The following is a 19,395-nucleotide window of genomic DNA, read 5'->3' as shown; positions in this document are numbered from 1 at the left end:
AAAAGAACACAAAAATACAGAAAAAACGAGTTTAGGGGTAATAGGACCCTCGTAAAGTTTAGGTGTGTTATATCACCTTCAGGTATAGTTTAGGGGGTACTTGTGTCTTATCTCTTATATCTTCAATATGTCAGACGACAATTTCACTTTAGCAAGGAACATGACCTTGGATTGGTGTGCGTGGAGATCATGGATTAAGGTAGAAGTTTAGTAGGTTGTAGTTTTTTTTCTTGCTTCCTGACAGGTTTAGGCTTGGTGGTGTCTGTTGTAGTATTAACTTTGTACTAGTAGTGTCTTGCCTTTTATTTCTATCATCATATGTTGTTTATGGTGTCTTGATTGTTTTGCACTATTTTGTTGTTGTTACTATTTCTGTATTAGTTGCCATGTTTTCTTCACTGTCGTTAATTTTTCCTTTTCATACTTTACTTTGATTTGTTGTACTCGAGGGGTCCTCTGGAAATAACCTCTCTATCTCCGCGCGGTAGTGGTAAGTTCTGGTTACACTCTACCCTCTCTAGATCCCACTCGTAGGATTTCATTGGGCATGTTATTGTTTTTGTTGTTGTATATCTTTAATACGCCCTCATGTTCGGGCATGGTCAAGCACGTCCAAGTTCTTTTTGATAGGGGGGCGTGACACTAAGAATTGAACATATGTGCTTCCTTTTATGCCATATTCAATGTGTTGGATGCTGCATCTGTTACTGCTACAGTTTTCTTGTGGAATAATTAGTTGTGGGAGGAGTTTAATATTCAATTAGTTTATTAGTTGTCTTTGTGCGACTTATAGGTAATGGGTTTGAGCCATGAAAGCAGCTACTAATGGTTGCACTAGGGTAGATTGTCTATGTCACATTCTTTGGGTGCGGCCCTTCCCGGCTCTGCGGGAATGCAGGATGCTTTGTGCACCTCCAGTTGCAGGAGTACACATTTTTGTTTACATTGTATTGTATCCTCGGCGCTCTCATTTATCTCCTTGGTTAATTCATGAGTAGGTTTATATGTCTGAGTAATTGCTTAACAGATGAAAGATAGTGGAATTTGGGATTTCTCAGACTAGTTTTTATATTTGAGTTGGATTGGAGTGATTTGCAATATTGAGAATTAGGTGTGTAAAAGGAGGGCAGTAGTGGCATATTTTTTGTTGTCACTATGGTTTTTGATGTAAAGAGGTTATGATTCAAATTTTGTATTAAAATGACAAGAAATGGTTCAATAAGTTTTTGCTTATCTTGTGAAAAGGTAACTTGTTTCTTATTATGGATTGTTCTCTGACTTTGCTACACATCTTTTACTTTAATATTTTGATGAGCTTCATAATAGCTCGACTAGGTTTCTTTACGGACCATTCCTTGACTAAGAGTTACACATGAATGGTGAAATGATAACTTGTCAAAGAACGTAATCAAGCTATATAGGTTCAGGCCTTTGAAGTACAAAAACAATGTTTACTGGTTAAAATCAGAATGATTAGGATGTGGCTTACTTTATCCGTCTTCTCCATTCTTTCTGATGGATTGTTTCATCAAGTTTTATGCTATTCTGCATCTGTAGGTGGTTGGAATTTGCAAAATGGTTGTCATTCCAGTCCAGCTTGGTCAACTTGCCGATGAGTACGGGCGTAAACCTATACTCCTTTTAATCGTATCCACCGCTATTTTTCCCAGTGGTATGATCTTTCTTCTTAACTTTTACTTTGAGAAGCTTGTAGAAATTCAAAAAGTTGAAAGAATTAAATGTTACCATCATATTACCTTTTACATTAATTTGCATGACCTTTTCCTGCGCTATTATGTAGCATTAGTTGTTGAATTGATTTCTATTAGCAGGATGAAAAGTTATAGGTGTGAAAGTTTACCCATCTGATGTAAATATAGTGTTCATTCTACTAAAAGTTGCATTCACAATCCTTTTGTTTCACAAGGGTGGTTAGATCCCATTCACGATTATAAACAACAACAACATATCCAGTGTAATCCCACAAGCAGGGTCTAGGGTGGGTAAAGTGTACGCATACCTTGCCCCTGCCTCATAAAGATAGAGAAGTTGTTTCTGATACACCCTCGGCTCAAGTAAAGCATCTCAAAGCAGTTTGAAAAAGAAAAGCAGTAACAATAACGAATGATAGTGCTACAGAAAGTAGTGTACAACGAACTCGAATCCTCAATACAAATACTAAAGTATCATATAATAACTGATAAAACCAAAATACAACGGCAACACTTAAACTATAGAATAACAATTGAAAATACGGACATAACAAGTAACTATGATAGTAGAAGAAGGGGATGAGAGACACAGAGAATTGGGGATGAGAGACACAGAGATGAACAAGTAACAATCGATATAGCTCAATGCAATATGCATTACATGTGGTAACAAGCAGGTTACATTTTTTTTTAATTTGATTTTTTTTTTTCTTTTAATGATCTCGTACTGTTTTTTGCCACCTCCAATTTTCTCCGGGATAGGGGCATGATTCAACCCTCTTTTTCTTTTTTCATACGAGACCTTGGTTCAGAAAATAAGAGTCCTCGTCCATATTCCTAAAGGATTCATTGCTTTTCTTCCTCAGTTCAATTCTCAAGTGCATTTGTCTTGTCTCGTTCTTCTATGACATGGGAATGTCTGGTATCAGCAGTGTGTTAATGGTAAAGTCTTCTCTATCAGATAAAGCTATATTTTTTTTTTCTCTTTTTTAAGAAAAGTTTACTGATTTGAAATGAAACGAGTGTTGAGATATGTTTGGTGTGCCTATCATTAATAAGATGGTATTCTTGGATTCAAGATGCCACAGTTGCTTCTTCATTGCAATTCCGTCATTCTAGAAACAAATTTTTAGCGTCATGCTTCTGCACATCTGTTTTGAAATGTTTCTTTTAAGCCGATGGTCAATCAGAAATAGCCTATCTATCTCTTTGAGATACATAAGGTCTGCATGCTCTACCCTCCCCAGACCCTACTTGTGGGATTACACTACGTGTGTTATTTGTACACTGGTTTTTTATGTTCATAAAGTGGCTTTCTCAATTAAAGTAGCTTCGTCTGGCCTTGCAAATTTGTGTTTTCGTCTAAAGCTGCAATTACTTAAGTTTGAATAGTTAGATGTTTCCATAGGGCAACTAAGAACTCATTGAAGTATCTTTCCTGATATAACAGTACTATCTGAAGTTGGCATTTGATTTCAACAAAAACCAGCTCTCGGAAATTCTGATGATGGTGGGAGTAGGTTCAATCATCACTCAGGTATGCTTCACGGAACACTTGTCTTTGCAATTAAGCTGTTATATCTGGAATCTGCATAAAGTTGTTCTGAAGTGAACTTTGAGAATAAGATTATCAATTTGAGAAAAAGATCTAAACAAATTCTTAAGCATTGACTTCATGAGGAAGACACATACGCTTTTGATTTTTAAAATAAAAAAGAGAAAGACACATACATTTCTTGTGGTGTTGCCTCTTGCATTTGCCTTTAGATTTCATGTTTCTTTTAGTAATCTCTGAGCGAAGACTATAGTCCTAAGAATGTTTCTTGCTATTGCGTGAGGATATTCATGTTATGCGCTGGTCGTGGACTCTAAGATTCTCCGTTGAATTGATTTATGCGAGTGACGGAAGTCCATTTCCTTATTTTTAGTGCAAAACCTTCTTATCTCATCTAACTGAGTAGGAGAATTAATGTGATTATTCTGTTGCCTGTGATCATTGCCATTTTCGATCAACTCTATTCACCTTTTGCATTTTCCAAGGTGCTCGTTTTTCCGCTACTCAACCCATTAGTTGGAGAAAGAGTGGTAATCAGAATTGCTTTGCTAGCATCAATCACATATGTAAGTTCAATTTAGCGGCTAATAGCATTCCATGGACGAGCCATTATTTTCACTTAATTGCTTGCTAAAAGAATCTAGCTTACGTTATTTATATGAACAGGCATTGCTTTACGGCTTGGCATGGGCATCGTGGGTATGTATTCTTGAATCTATATGAGTCCACCTATCGAACCACACATACAACTCTTATAGATATATGCCATCAGAACGTATCACCTGCTTTATTCAGATTGCTGTCGTTAAAGTATCTTTATCCTTTGCAAAATAACCCATAGACAGAGTGTATCGGAAAATCAAAGAAGCATTAATTTGAAACATTACTTGACTTAGAGAAGCTAAATTCCGTACTCTTTACTATTGCATTAGAGTACATGATATAGAAGAACGTTGAGGAATCCTTATTTTGTTAGGTGAACTAGACATTCATCTCCTTCTGGTACTCCAATGGGATTATGTATTTACTCGTCTAGTAGCTTTTTCCCCTAAAGCTTGTCAGATTATATGAGTTTGACTTCGAACTCATTCTTTTCACCGCTGTTCATGTAGCTGTTTCCTGATAAGGAAATTGTGACTGTGAGTACTAGTAATTCAGTGCAGTTTCTTTCTGATACAGGTGCCTTATTTTGGTGCTTTGTTTCGGATGGTTTATGTACTGGAGCGCCCTTCTGGTCTGCGACATTTTAAACATTGTGCAATGAAGTTTTATTGATAATCTCGCCTATTTATGGCAGATTAATGCTATTGTATCTAAAGCATCAAGCTCATCCGATCAGGTTGGTAAATAATAAGCTTTAATCCCAGAAGTTAAGTGTGACTTTCCATCTAATGTCTCTGATACATGCAGAAACTGAAACAAAATGTTTGTCCCATGGAGTGTGAACTAAAACAAGTCTAATGAGTATACACTTCAGTCGATTGCTATTCTTTATGTTAAAGGGCAAAACTCAAGGATTAGTTGCTGGAGCAGAAGCAATTGGAAGTTTTCTAGTCCCTCTTGTAATGAGTCCGTTGACCTGTGAGTTAAGCCGTGACTTCTTTTTTACTTCCTCCGTTTCAATTTGTTTGTCCTAATTTGCTTTTTAGTCCATAAGAAAGAACGATCTTTTCTATTTTGACAACTCTCTAATTCTAACTTTCCACTTGACATATTTAAGACCACAAGATTAAAAGGAACTTTGGCACATTCTACGTAACTGTAATTCAAGATCATAAGATTTAAAAATCTTTTTACTTTCTTAAATTCTATGCCCAAGTCTAAACCGAACAAATAAACTGAAACGGAGGGAGTATATTGAAGATCATATTTGAGCTAGAGTTTCTTCTTCAAACTAATCTTGTTTTACTTGCAATTGTTGCAGCTTGGTTCTTGTCTAGCAATGCACCTTTCAACTGCAAAGGTTTCAGCTTGGTCTGTGCAGCTTTTGCTTTGGTAAGTTCTTGCAAGCATTTCAACTGTGTTAGCTGCGAGACGTATTTAGGAAGGGTTCTGTGGGTTCAACTGATCCATTGCTTTTGGACTTATGGCTTGAACGAAGCAAAAAATAATAATTAAAAAGATTATATGTAGATGCACTAAAATGATGCTCATCCTGACTAACGTACACTAGATCTTGGATTCGCCTCTGGTTAGGCATGCATGATTGCCCCCTTGCTATATGCAGCATTTTTGTGACTTCTGAGTTCTGCCTCGAGAAACCACCAACGTACACTAGATCATAGATTCGCCTCTGTTTAGACATGCATGACTCCCTCTTGCTATGCGACACTTCTGTGACTTCTAACTTGAAAAACCTAAAACGACACTCATACTCTAGATTCTAGATTCGCCTCTGCTTAGACATGCATGATTGCCTCTTGCTATACAACTCTTTTTTGTGACTTCTGACTCTAGAAATGCTATGTGTTAGGTGATGGCATTTTCTTTTGCTTGGATACTACCACCAGCACAAGAGGAAAATGTAGAAAGCTTGGAAGCACCGCTTATAGCATAAATGTGAGAGCTAACATTACCGATGGTATGAAGGGGCGGAGATCGAATCTCCTTTGCCGAAAAATTACAATGTGCAAATAGGTCGAATACAATTTTTTTGGGTTATATATGAACTGTTGAATTCCATTGATATAAGGGAAGATTGTGTAGTCGAGTGGCAAATTAGAAAAATGTTTAGGTAGGTCACATGTTCAGATACTAGGTGTGACATCTAGATGTGACATTCTAACTTCTTTTCTTTTTTTTGTTGAATCTCTTGTATTAATTTCTTGTTTCGTCACTGATGTGTAATTAATATTGTAAATTTGTTGTACCTTGTGCAAGTTTGTTAAAATTGTTTGGATTGAAATGAAAGGGAAGATAATGTAAGCTTCCAAGACTTATCTTTCTTGTTTTTTGGTTTAAAATAAAAGAAAATCAGATCACAAATAGGAAGTAAAGGAAAAGATTTTTTTTTTTTTTTGCATGATAATTATGAGAGAGAGAGAGTTTGATTAAAGATAAAGGATGAAATTTATATGACACCAACTACTCTTCAGATTTATTTATTTGTTTGAAATTCAAAGAATTATACCCTCCATCTATTTTTATCCGTTCATGTTTGATTTAGTACATCTTATATTACTTTTTAAATATAATAAATTTAATATTTTAAAAAATACATTCAAAAATTAAATAGACGGAGTACTTTATTGGAAATCCTAAAACGTGAATAAAATTCTTTCAATAATTAAACCGTTGAGTTATTTTGTTGAATCCAAGTTTGGAATCTTATTGTTTTTTCACCTTACAATAAAATTACATGCTTTTTTAATTTTCTTGTTTGATTTGCATGTTGTACAAACTACTCAATTTTGTCAATCCCCATGCTTTAGTGCGAAAAAAAAAATGAATAACCAATAAAAGTCTTGATCACACAATAAAATATCTCTATTTTGAATGGCAAATGGAAGAATATTTCATAATTATTTTTAGCAGACATTTTAGAACGAGAAAATAGGAAGACAAAGTAATAAGACGCGTGAATAGGTGGATCTAGATACAACGATTAATTATTTTTGCTATAGAATAAACTTGCATTTAAATTTTAAAAAACTGACATAAATATATATTTTAATTTATCATATTTACACAAATTCCCACCCTTATAAAGTAATTATAAAAAATTCAACTAATTATGTATCTTCATTGGATGTATAGAGAGCTAATTAGAAAAATTTCAACTAATTATGTATCTTCATTGGATGTATCGGGAGCTAATTATGTATCTTGACAGACCCAAAATAAAAAAAAAATATCGAGAGCTAATTATGTATTTTTACAAAGAAAAAATGTATCTTTATTGAATATACCGGGAGCTAATTGTGTATCTTGACATATCTAAAATTAGAATTTCAATAATTATACAAATGTAAAAAAATTCATAATTAAGTTTCAAATTATCGAAATTTATGTGCTTTCGCTTTAATCTTCGTAGTTCATGAACCAGAAGAAAATTAGGCAAATTATATGAATAAACGTAGACCCGAAGCAATGCAAAAGCAAAAACAAAATAAATAGTCTCCTTAACGTAGCATCAACGACTTTTAATTATTCTCCTCACAAATGCTAATTTTGTCATATAGCCAATCTATTTTTGTATAATAATCATTCGTAGTGCCAAAAATTTATTCATAGTTAAGCTGAATCAATAAATACTCCTATAAGATAAATTATATATGTATGTATTATTTATAGTCTGTTTGATGAAATTTTTTCGGAAGCCAAAAACATCCACTCCTGCTCTCTTAAAAAAAGTGATTACGTTAAAAAATTAAGGCGTTTAACAAAGTTTTTTTTTTTAAAAAATAGTGTTTTTGGAAAGTCGGACGAATCACAAGTATTGCTTTAATATTAATGATTTTAAATTGATTAGTTAAACATAAATTTATTATCAAAGTAGTTTTTCAAAAAAATACTTCTGACAAAAAACATTTCAAAGTAAGTAGATTTTTGAAAGTTTATTCTAATAGACTTTAATCATTGACTAAATGATATGGAGTTATGAATTCCAACTTCAATATCTTAAATGTTGAAATTAAACTTTATGATTTGACGTAAACACTTAATACTTGTGTTTTTACTTGTCATTAATTTTTTTAATTATATTTTTATTTTTACTTGTCATTTTTGACATATAAAAAGAGACAACTTATTTTTTATTTATTTTATCGTTAATATTAATTATTTTTTACCTAAATTAATTTTAAGATACAATATAAATATTACTCAATAAGAATACTATAATTAACTAATCCTGTTATTAATTATTTTTTGAATGTATATCTTAAGTTGTGATAAGTAAAAGCGAACTAACCAAGTAGGAAATAATTAGAATAAGTATTTATGGACTCTTTCTCTAAACTTTTGGCATCTCCAAGAATATAATCTTTCTGAAACGGCAATACCAAGTAACCCAAAGTTCCTTTTATAACTATTTAATTTCCAACCTCACCAACCAAAAAATGTCATCTAAATATTCCAATTAATATTTAAGCCTATATTATTCCTTTACCATCAATTTCCTTTCTGTTACTCTCATTTTCCTCTTTCCAAAGTCCATAATTTTCTCCTATCTTTGTGCTTTGCTTATATTCACGTACACACATTTTCAACTTTGAATTCTTTTAACGTTTGGTTCATATTTTTGATTTGATCATATTCACACTTTCTTGAATTTATTTATAAGCACATTATTTCTCAATTGTATTGTTTGTTTTGTTTACAGGTATCAGGTACATAACGATATTGTTTTTGGAGTTGATTGAGCGATTGATTTGAATAAGTCGATTGCTCTCTTACATATATAAAATTCGCTCTTTCTTTGGGAGAGTTGAGTCAGATCGCAGTTTGTTTGAAAGAAGAAAGATGGCGGAGGAACAAAGGATGCAAGAAGTAGGAGGGCATAGGCTATGTGCTAATAATTGTGGCTTCTTTGGTAGCCCTACAACTTTGAACCTTTGTTCCAAATGCTATAATGATCATTGCATGAAAGAACAACAATCGCGAACTGCGCAACTTGCAATGCAAAAGACTCGTCCCCAACAACAACAACAACAACAACTTCCGTCTGAATCAATGTCTACGTACATGCCTTGCACAAAGCCATTGCCAATTCTTGAAGTCACACAACCACGAGAGACTGATGTTGCAACTGGAGCCCCTGATAAGGTGCAGTTGGATATTGCAGCTGAGGTCCCTCATTTACAGTTGGATACTGTAGCTGGAGCCTCTGATCAGGTGCGGTTGAATATTCTAGCTGAGACCCTTGATCAGGTGCAATTGAGTACTGCACCCGATCAGGCCCCACAAGCGCAGTCAAATCGTTGTGCCACGTGTAGGAAGCGAGTTGGTCTAACGGGGTTCAAGTGTAGGTGTGGGGTCACATTTTGTGGTTCACATAGGTACCCTGAGCATCATGGTTGTACCTTTGACTATAAGTCAATGGGAAAGGTGGCAATTGCCATGGCTAATCCATTGGTTAAGGGTGAAAAGATTCACAAAATTTGACAATAATTAATTAAGGAGAATCAACTTGCACCATTTGATCCATGAACTGGTTGATCCAACGGCCAAGATTGTCGTTTTGGTGATGATCATGGATGATGATGATGATGATTATAATTTGCTAACCACAAGTTGGTGGATGGACATTGATTATATATTTTTCTTTTGCACATTCTGTGAAACTTGCCTTCTTTAATAATGTAAGTTAGGGTATATTTTATTGTTACTTTAATAATTATGTATTGTAGGACATTTAATTTCTCTAATTTTCTTAATTCTTTGTTTCTCGTTACTATCATTTGTTACATACTCAAGATATCCCGTTAGAATATGTTGAATTTTCTATGGTCAAATCCATCAGAAATCTCAAAATTTCGACGATTTATTGATATAGTGTAAAAAAAAAGGTCGGAAAAACTTTTTAACTCGATAAATATTTCTAAAAAATGAAATTCCAACATTCATTCAAAAAATAAAATAAAAAATCGACATAACGACATCCGAATAAATATTGGACTACGCAGCTATTTATCTTGAGTGAACCCTTTATTATTTATATTTATAATATATTAAAAGTGTGAAATCCCTTAGAAAAGTGATTTGAACTTTTTGTCCTTCATTAAAAAACTCTCCTTTAGACAAAATTGTTCAATTTATTATTTAATTATTTTTTATTATATTAACTAAACTCCTAAAATATATAGGACTACTAAAATATAAGGAATGAGAATCAATTAATATTTTCCTTTATACCGATTAATTAAAAAAAAAAACTCCTAAATAACTTCACGAGGAAAATGGGCCAATAATTGACCAATTTTGTTCTTCCTAATACTATGAGAAAACGTAAAATACAGTAGTATATTGTAGGAAATTTTCATTATTCTATATAGAGAATAGGTTAGATTTATGATTACGGAAATTCTATTTTGTCATTACCGGTAATGACGGCATGCCTTTAGAGATTGAACCTACATCATTCTTTTGGACAGTATCATTGTAACATTGATAATAGTATTTTATTAAGGAAATACTTCTATAAATATTGAGATGAATGTTAAACTAGAGAATAAATCAATTTACTTATAAGAAAAATATACTAGAGAATAAATCAATTTACTTATAAGAAAAATATACTAGAGAAGAAATAAATTTACTTAGTGGATGCTTAATTTTGTAAGTCTCAACTTCTTCACTGTTTTTCTAAATATAATAGAATTCAATGCGTATATATATATATATATATATATATATATTCTTTATTTTCATTCATGTCATTATATATATTCTTTATTTTCATTCATGTCATTTTTAGAGTCAAAATTTTTGCTTAAACAAGAATTATTTTCATCAATATCACACAATTTTTCACTCTCTCAAATCTCAATTCTCAAATATTCAATATATTTAATTTCTTAAAGTGTTCACTTTAATTTTTTAATTTTTCGTTTACAAAGTACGAGCGGAAGTTTGTAAAGTCGCAACCTTCGGATACTTCCAAAATTTGGTATTGTCGTTCCATCTCTTACGTTTAATTTTTATTTATTTTATTAATTGTTTAGTAGTTAATTTTATTATATTTGTGTATTTTTGAATTTTTTTAGTTTAATTTAATTTATACTATGGATAAATTAAGAAAACTCACTGCTAAAGGTGTTAAAATTTTTTATCCCGGAAGTGGTAGTGGTAGTAAAAAGAGAATTACTAGCGGTAGAGGTAGTTCAAGTAGTAGATATCACCTTGGTACACTTTTTGAGGAAGAAATAGGTGTAGGTGCTCACGATATGGATTATGGAGAAGCTCAGGAAAATTAAGGCATAGAAGAAGAAAATGAAGTAGATGCGGTTAATTTAGACGAAAATAATGAAAGTATTGGTGAGACACCCGCAGCAGGAAATGCTAATGTTAGATCTGAATCGGTTAATCTCCCTCCCCATCCTCCCCGTGCCCCAAGACCTCGTAAAATAACTGCATGACAATTTTTTGAACGTATATCATATACTGAGGTGCAATGCAATATTTGTCAACAAATATATAAGCATAGAAGCGGAGGCAAGAAAGGGGGTACGAGTACGTTAATGAGACATATAGGTGAAGTTCACGAAAAAGAGTTAAATATTGCACGAGGTGGTGGGAATGTTGGTGGGCCAACGCCAACTAGAATGAACCCAGCAACCGATCATGTAATGAAGAAATATAATAAATTGAGGGACCGGGAAGAAATAGCTAAAATGGTAGCTGTGGGTTGTTTGCCTCTTAGTTTTCCTTCTTCTGATGCCTTTATTCATTATATACAAGCAATTTATAATCCTATGTTTAATGGTATTCCTAGAAGTACTTATCGGTCCGATATTTTTAGACTTCATTCACAATATTGTTTTTATTTATCAACATTGTTAAAAAATATTCAATGTAGATTGTCCCTAACTTCTGATCTTGATCGTGCTGTAAATAAAAATGATTATTTAACCGGTACTTGTTACTGGATGGATAGTAATTTTGCGATGCAAAAACGTATTCTTGCTTTTTTATATGATGAAGATCGTAAACATACTGAACATTTTATTGCTGATTCTATTGTTAAAGTTGCCGGATATTATGGTATCGAAAATAAAATTTTATGTATTGCTTTTGATAATGCTTCTAACAACAAGACTGCTATAAAAAAATTAAAATCTACGCTATCTCCGCCGTTGCCTGAAATTTTTCATATTAAGTGTGCATGTCATATATATAATTTAATTGTAAAAGATGGTCTTAAGTTTTTTGAGTTTTATATTGAAAAAATTCGTCTTGATATTGATTTTATTTAAGGAAATAATCGTAGATCGAGAATTAGAGAATTTAAAGTTAAATGTCAAGAAAATAGACTTACACCGATATTGATGCCTGAGGAAATTGATATTAGATGAAATTCTACGTATGATTTTTTAAAAACTTGTTATAAATATAGAATTCCTATTACACTAGCTTTTAACCAACATTGCGGTTCATTTGCTGATTTTGCTGATTGCATGCTACATGATTCTGATTGGGTTGTAATTAATGATCTTGTTAAGTTTTTAGAAAATTTTTATGTAGCTACGGTTGAATTTTTCGGTGCTTATTATCCTACTGTTTGTAATATTTTGGCATGTATAACCGATTTTTCTGGTTTGCTCAAAGAATATAAAAATAAAGAAAGGTTATAAAGAAGCTGTTGGTGCTGTGTTTACGAAATTTAAAAAATATTTTTTCCCGATTCTCCCTATTTACTTGGTTGGTGCTATGCTAAATCCGTGCATGAAATATAATAATATGTGTCACTTTAGTACTATTATTTATACTAACTTAGAAATAAATATTAACAATGATTCTGAACAAGTACAACCTGATTTGTGGACGGTTATGAGTGATGCAAATGAATACATAGAAAAATCATATAACCACTATGCTGATTTATTTGATTTAGCCGTACCTATAAATATCACTCCAACTGTCACTCCTCATCCTCCCGAGGAGCCATCATCTTCTAAAAGTCCGGCACATAGTGGTTTTCCTGATTCCTTTTATGATTTAACTTGTTGGAACAGTGTTGATGAGAGAGATTACATATCAACTTATCGGGAAGAGCTGAAATATTATCTTCGGTCGCCGCCAGAGGATCGCAGACGATGGATCAACACGTTGGATTGGTGGAGGAGTAATAAAACACAATATCCTGTGCTTTCAAGATTAGCTAGAGATATCTTAAATGTTCCAATGTCAACCGTTGCATCAGAGAGCGCCTTTAGTCAGGGACGACAGCAGCTTGGAGACAACCGACACTCATTGGGAAGCAATGCAATGAATGTTCTAGTTTGCCTCAGAGATTAGATTAGAGCGGAAAGAAGAAACCAAGGAATGAAACCGGAGTCGAACGACGAGCTGAAACTTGAAAAAATTATGTCTTCACGGGAGAACTCAGCAGAATCAAGTTCAATGCATGGTTTTGCCCCCGTTGACTTCGACTATCCTATGCAAGTTCCCGTTAATATTAACATGAATGAATTGGAAAAAATGATGCATAATTTGTAGATTTTTCATTCATGCAAATTATAAATTTTGGATCATTTTGCAATCAATAAAATTCCCCAAATTCATTCACTCCTTAATCCTTAATTTTTATATTTTTCCATTTAATGATTTTAAATTTTAAATTAAAATTCTAGTTTTCTACTTTAAATTAAAAACTTACTTCAAATATATTGTTAATTTACTAACAAATATTATTAATTTATTATATTAAGTAGCATATGTTTTATATCTTTGTGTATATATCTTCTATAGACGTGTATATTTAACTTATACATGTGTATATGTTTTATAAATTAGTATATAACTATATCTATATATATAGTAATGTATATATATTGTATTATATTTTATTAGTTGTAGTATATATACCTTGAATGGTGCGTATATACGTGTATATATCTTCTATAGACATGTATATTTAACGTATACATGTGTATATGTTTTATAAATTAGTATAGATGTGTATGTTTAACGTATACATGTGTATATGTTTTGTAAATTAGTATATAACTATATATATAGATTGTAATGTATATATATTGTAGTATATTTTATTTAAACTTTAAAGTAGTACATATATATTGGATGGTGCGTATATATGTGTAATTGTGTATATGTGTATATAATTTTTAAATTCTAATGTAGTATATACTATATATATAGCGGATATATATTATTTAACATATTTATAATGTATATAGGTGGGTATATATAGTGTATATTGAAAAAAAGTTTTTTTTTTTTATATTTTTGACCGGGTTTGACCATTTTTTAACCGGGTTTAGGTGGGTTTGATCGGGTTGGGTTAGGTCGGCCGGGTTAGGGTTGTTTTTAATTTTTTTACTGTTGAGCCCGGCCCGGCCCACTTAGACCCCAACACGGACCCGGCTCGGCCCACAAACCGGTTAAATGACACGGGCCGGTTCCGGGTTGGCCCAGCCCAGCCCGGCCCACTTGACAGTCTTAGTTGTATTGCTTTGATATCTCTAATTTGAGAATTTTTTGTGTGTAAAGATTAGGTATAGTTATATTATTTTGATATCTCTAATTTGAGAATTTTTTGTGTGTAAAGATTAGGTATAGTTATATTATTTTGATATCTCTATTATTGTATTATTTTGTTATAGTTGACAGGTGGTAGATGAGTGTCAGATGCTTTGAGAAAATTTTTATGTAAAGATTAGATTTAATTGTATCTTTTGATGTCTCTATTATAGTATTGTTTTGTTACAGTTTACAGGTGATAGATGAACGTCGATCGGCTTTGAGAATTTTTTCGGTAAAGGTTAGGTTTAATTAAATAAATTCTCCATCTTTACACATTCAAAAGATGTTGAATTTAATTATTGTATTCATCTTTATTATTAAAACACATTTTCTATTTAGTGTAACGTTTGAAATCATTAAAGTGAGGGAGACGCATACACCTAAACTAGTTAGTAAAATAACCGCAAGGGGAGCAGAGCTAACTGTGCAAACGATAATGAGGTCAAATACTTCTACAATTACTAGCAAGCTCGTAAGAAATAAAAACTTGAAAGAATACAAATGCTCTATGATCATACTGTTTACAACACACTCTATGATAATCTTACAAACAAGATACAAATAAAATGCTAAAATAAAAGAAGAAAGAAAGTAGGGTTACTTGTGATAAATCCTAAAATATATAGTCAAATATCAATTTAATTTCTTTCCTTGTCTCCTTCCTCAAACGTGTTTAGTAGTTCTTGAAAGCATATTAATTCTTCTTAGATTTGTTAGATCATGTTGATGTAATTGAACCTTATCTTTTTGTATTTCGCCACGCTCATTGGTAGTTACCATAATCAGTTATTATCATTACTGACCAGTAGTTATAATCAAATCATCGTTATATATCGTTAACCACCGATATAACTAATTAGCATAATAATTATTTCTTGTCAATTATCACAACCAACCATCACCATTAATCAATATTATCAACTATCATTACAAGCAACTTATCTTTTGAAATATTGTGAGAATTATATGACTACTTGTTGTTTTCGGCTACACAAAAATTTGTATTTTGGCAAAACAATTTCAACACAAGTTCAAGAATAAATCAAAAACACTTATGAGGTTTCCAACACCTTCAACACAAAACCAAAAACGACCTTTCAAAGAAGTGTGTTTTCAGTATTTTAAAGAAAATTAGATGAAGCAGAAAAAATCAAGTCCTCTGAAATCACGGAGTGTCCTTAAGGAAATAATTTCAATCCGACTGTAGTGGTACCTCAAACGGTCGGATTCTCTTCGAACTCACTCAACAGTTAGATGATCACAAGGAGTATTTTAGAAGAAAATAAATGTTTTCAAGTGCAGAAAAATTCATACTAAACCTGTGAAAAAATGCAGGTTTATATAGCCATTAAGTGCCCTTTCCGAAAGGTGTATCCTTTCTGAACAGTCATGTCTATCCATTCGAAAGAGTGTCTTTTTCGAACAGCCACAACAATCCAAACAGTCATACCTTTTCCCAAAATAGTGTCTTTTACTCAAAGAGTTGTGTCTCTTCCAAGCAACTTTTTATTTTTCATTCACACCAATTAAACCCAACAATCCCCCACATGAATGGGGAATGACTACTCTTTGTAAAACTTTGCGGACAAGTATTTGATCATCAAGCAAAGACTGATTGCATCTGGATAAGTGAGTTTCCCTTTGAACTTTCCGTAGTGAACATGCATTGGATGCACTCGGTCAATCGGTAGATTTAATATCTTTAAACCATCGAGATTTAATGTACACCTAGACAACATATGTCACACAACCAACCTTTTACCGTTTATGGTTCTCATGGTTTTGTTCGTTTCAGCCATGAATACGTCTCGGTCTCATGATAGCTTAGAGAATAGGCCTTTACTAAAATTCTCCTTGAAGCGGCTTCCACTTCGCCCTAGGTGATTTATAAACGTTCAATCCTATAGATTAAACTATTTGGTCAAATTTGCCAAATTTAGATAATCATTAAAAGACTTTACACCATAAGTCTTATCCTTGTTTACTACACATTGTCTACATCATGAGAATGAGTTGGGTATATTGACAATGTTGAACTTGTCAGATAGAACTTTGTTTGATCTCCTTGAACATAACTCTTGGGATCTTCATTCTGTTAGGTAGAGTTATCGTCATGCTGACTTGTCTTAGGCCGTTAACCATTCCCTTGGATGTCCTCTCAATTCCTTCTCTAGTTAGGCCTTTTGTAAGTGGATCCGACACATTATCCTTTGACTTCACATAGTCAACAGTGATAATTCCATTAGAGAGAAGTTCTCTAATGGTATTATGTCTCCGTCTTCTGTGACGAGATTTACCATTGTACATTATGCTCCCTGCCCTACCTATTGTCACTTGACTATCATAGTGTATGCATACCGGTGCCAATGGTTTGGGCCAATAAGGAATATCTTTCAAGAAATTTCAAAACCATTCTGCTTCTTCACTGGCTTTATCTAATGCAATAAATTCTGATTTTATCATAGAGTGAGCAATACATGTCTGTTTGGATGATTTCCAAGAGACTGCTCCTTCACCTATTATAAATACATATCCACTTGTGAATTTTACTTCATTTGATCTGGTGATCCAATTTGCATCACTATATTCTTCGAGTACCGAGGGATATTTATTATAATACAAAGCATAATCTTGAGTGTATTTAAGATATCCCAAAACTCTTTTCATTGTCATCCAATGAGTTTTGTTGGGATTACTCGTGTACCGAATCAACTTACTAATAGAACATGCTATGTCCAGCCGTGTATTATTCATTATATATATATTAAACATTCCAATACTCTTGCGTACTCCAATTGTAAGTCACTTTCGCCTTCATTCTTTTGAAGTGCGAAGCTCACATCCAGTAGAGTCTTGGCAATTTCAAATTTTAAATACTTGAATTTATCAAGTACTTTTTCGATGTAATGAGACTACGACAATGCCAACCCTTGTGGAGTTCTATGGATTCTTATTCCTAAGATCACATTCGCAACTTCAAGGTCTTTCATATCAAACTTGCTCTTGAGCATTCATTTTGTAGCATTTATGTCAGAAATGTCTCTATTGATGATCAACATATCATCCACATATAAACAAATAGTGACTTGATGATTTGGAGTATCTTTAATATATACACATTTATCACATTCATTTATCTTGAATCCGTTTGCCAATATGGTTTGGAAAAACTTCACATGCCACTGTTTTGGTGCTTGTTTTAGTTGATAAAGTGACTTAACAAGTTTACACACCTTATTTTCTTTTCCTGGAATCAAAAAACCCTCAGACCATTAGGAATGCTGTTTGCATATCTATTTGATGGATTTCAAGACCATATACCGCCGCCAACAGTCGAATTGATGTTATCCTCATTACAGGCAAGTATGTATCAAAGTAATCAAGGTCTTCTTTCTGTTTGAAGCCTTTCACTACAAGTCTTGCCTTGTATTTATCAATAGTATCATCCGCTTTCATTTTCCTTTTAAAGATCCATTTAGAACTTAAAGGTTTATTACCTGAAGGAAGATCAACCAACTTCCACGTATGGTTGCTTAAGATTGAATCAATCTCACTATTGACTGTCGCTTTCCAAAAGGATGAGTCTGACGATGACATCGCTTCTTTAAATATTTGAGGTTCATTTTCTAAGATAAATGTTGCAAAATCCAATCCAAACAAAGTTGACGTTCTTTGAAGTGTACTATGTCTTGGATTCTCATCATTATGTACTTCTTCACTTGGTGCATTTCGAGGTCGTTTAGGCCTCCCACTAGCTGTTCATGTCTAGTTTTATACGGATAAATGTGTTCAGAGAATTCAATCCGAATGTTCAAATTTATGAATAAAAAACTGACATGCTTTACTACTTTTAGCATATCCTATGAGCACGCAGTCCACCGTCTTAGGTCCTATCTTTACCCTTTTAGGTATAGGAACTTGGACCTTCGCTAGACATCCCCACACTTTGAAATATTTTAAGTTGAGTTTTCTTTCTTTCTATTTATCATATGGAATTGATTGTGTCTTAATATGGGGCACTCTATTGAGTATTCAGTTAGTTGCAAGGACAGCTTTCCTCCACAAGTTTTGCGGTAAACCTGAACTTATAGGTAAGACATTCATCATTTCTTTCAAGGTTCAATTTTTTGTTTCCGCAATTCCATTAGATTGAGGTGAATACAGGGCCATAGTTTGATGGACAATTTCATTCTCTACACATATTTCCGCAAAGGAAGATTCATATTCTCCACCCTTATCACTTTTTATGGTTTGATCTTTTTCTCTAATTGATTTTCAACTTCTGTTTTATATTGCCTAAACGCATCTATTGCTTCATCCTTACTATTTAGAAAATAGATAAAATAGTATCTAGTACAATCATCAATAAAAGTTATAAAATACTTTTTTCCACCATGAGATGATGTTGAATTTATATCACAAATGTCAGAGTGTATTAAGTCTAAGGGATTGAAATTCCTTTCAACGGATTTATATGGATTCTTAGCATACTTTAATTCTATATACATTTTACGTTTTGATTTATCGCACTCAAAGTTTGGCAAAACTACTAAGTTAATCAGTTTTTGCAATGTTTTGTAATTGACATGTCCTAATCGTTCATGCTATAAATTATTAGACTCAAGCAAGTAAGAAGAAACTGAACTTTTATTGATTTCAACATTCATTATATTCATTTTGAATAGGCCCTCTGTGAGGTAGACTTTTCCTACGTACACTTCTCCTTTACTAAGTACAATTTTTCTGAAAACAAATACACAATGAATCTATTTTTGTTAAGAAGTGATACAGAAATCAAGTTCTTCTGTAACTACGGTACATACAGGACCTTGTTCAAAGTCAACACTCTGCCTGATGTTATTTTCAGGTAGACTGTTCCTGTTTCTTTAACTTTTGCAGTTGCGGAGTTGGCCATATATATCT

The 19,395-nt window shown here is 32.8% G+C and overlaps 1 protein-coding gene and 1 pseudogene across 1 annotated transcript; both read left to right on the top strand.

Moving 5' to 3' along the window:
* Positions 1 to 6,163, top strand: part of LOC107849398 — a 10,498-nt pseudogene extending 4,335 nt beyond the window's left edge.
* Positions 6,164 to 8,303: 2,140 nt separating this feature from the next.
* LOC107849588 (zinc finger A20 and AN1 domain-containing stress-associated protein 4) lies at positions 8,304 to 9,630 on the top strand. The gene is made up of 2 exons (XM_016694147.2): positions 8,304 to 8,461; positions 8,591 to 9,630. The coding sequence occupies exon 2, from the start codon at positions 8,731 to 8,733 to the stop codon at positions 9,370 to 9,372; it is 642 nt and encodes a 213-aa protein (XP_016549633.1). The 5' UTR covers positions 8,304 to 8,461; positions 8,591 to 8,730; the 3' UTR covers positions 9,373 to 9,630.
* Positions 9,631 to 19,395: the final 9,765 nt, after the last annotated feature.

Source organism: Capsicum annuum, chromosome 12, assembly GCF_002878395.1.
Source record: "Capsicum annuum cultivar UCD-10X-F1 chromosome 12, UCD10Xv1.1, whole genome shotgun sequence".
Taxonomy (NCBI): domain Eukaryota; kingdom Viridiplantae; phylum Streptophyta; class Magnoliopsida; order Solanales; family Solanaceae; genus Capsicum; species Capsicum annuum.
Note: the sequence above shows the minus strand (reverse complement) of the source record. Positions and strands in the feature narration are given on the sequence as shown.

Bases quoted from the DNA above. Each gene is read 5' to 3' on its own strand.
- LOC107849588 (XM_016694147.2), top strand. From the start codon at position 8,731: ATGGCGGAGGAACAAAGGATGCAAGAAGTAGGAGGGCATAGGCTATGT.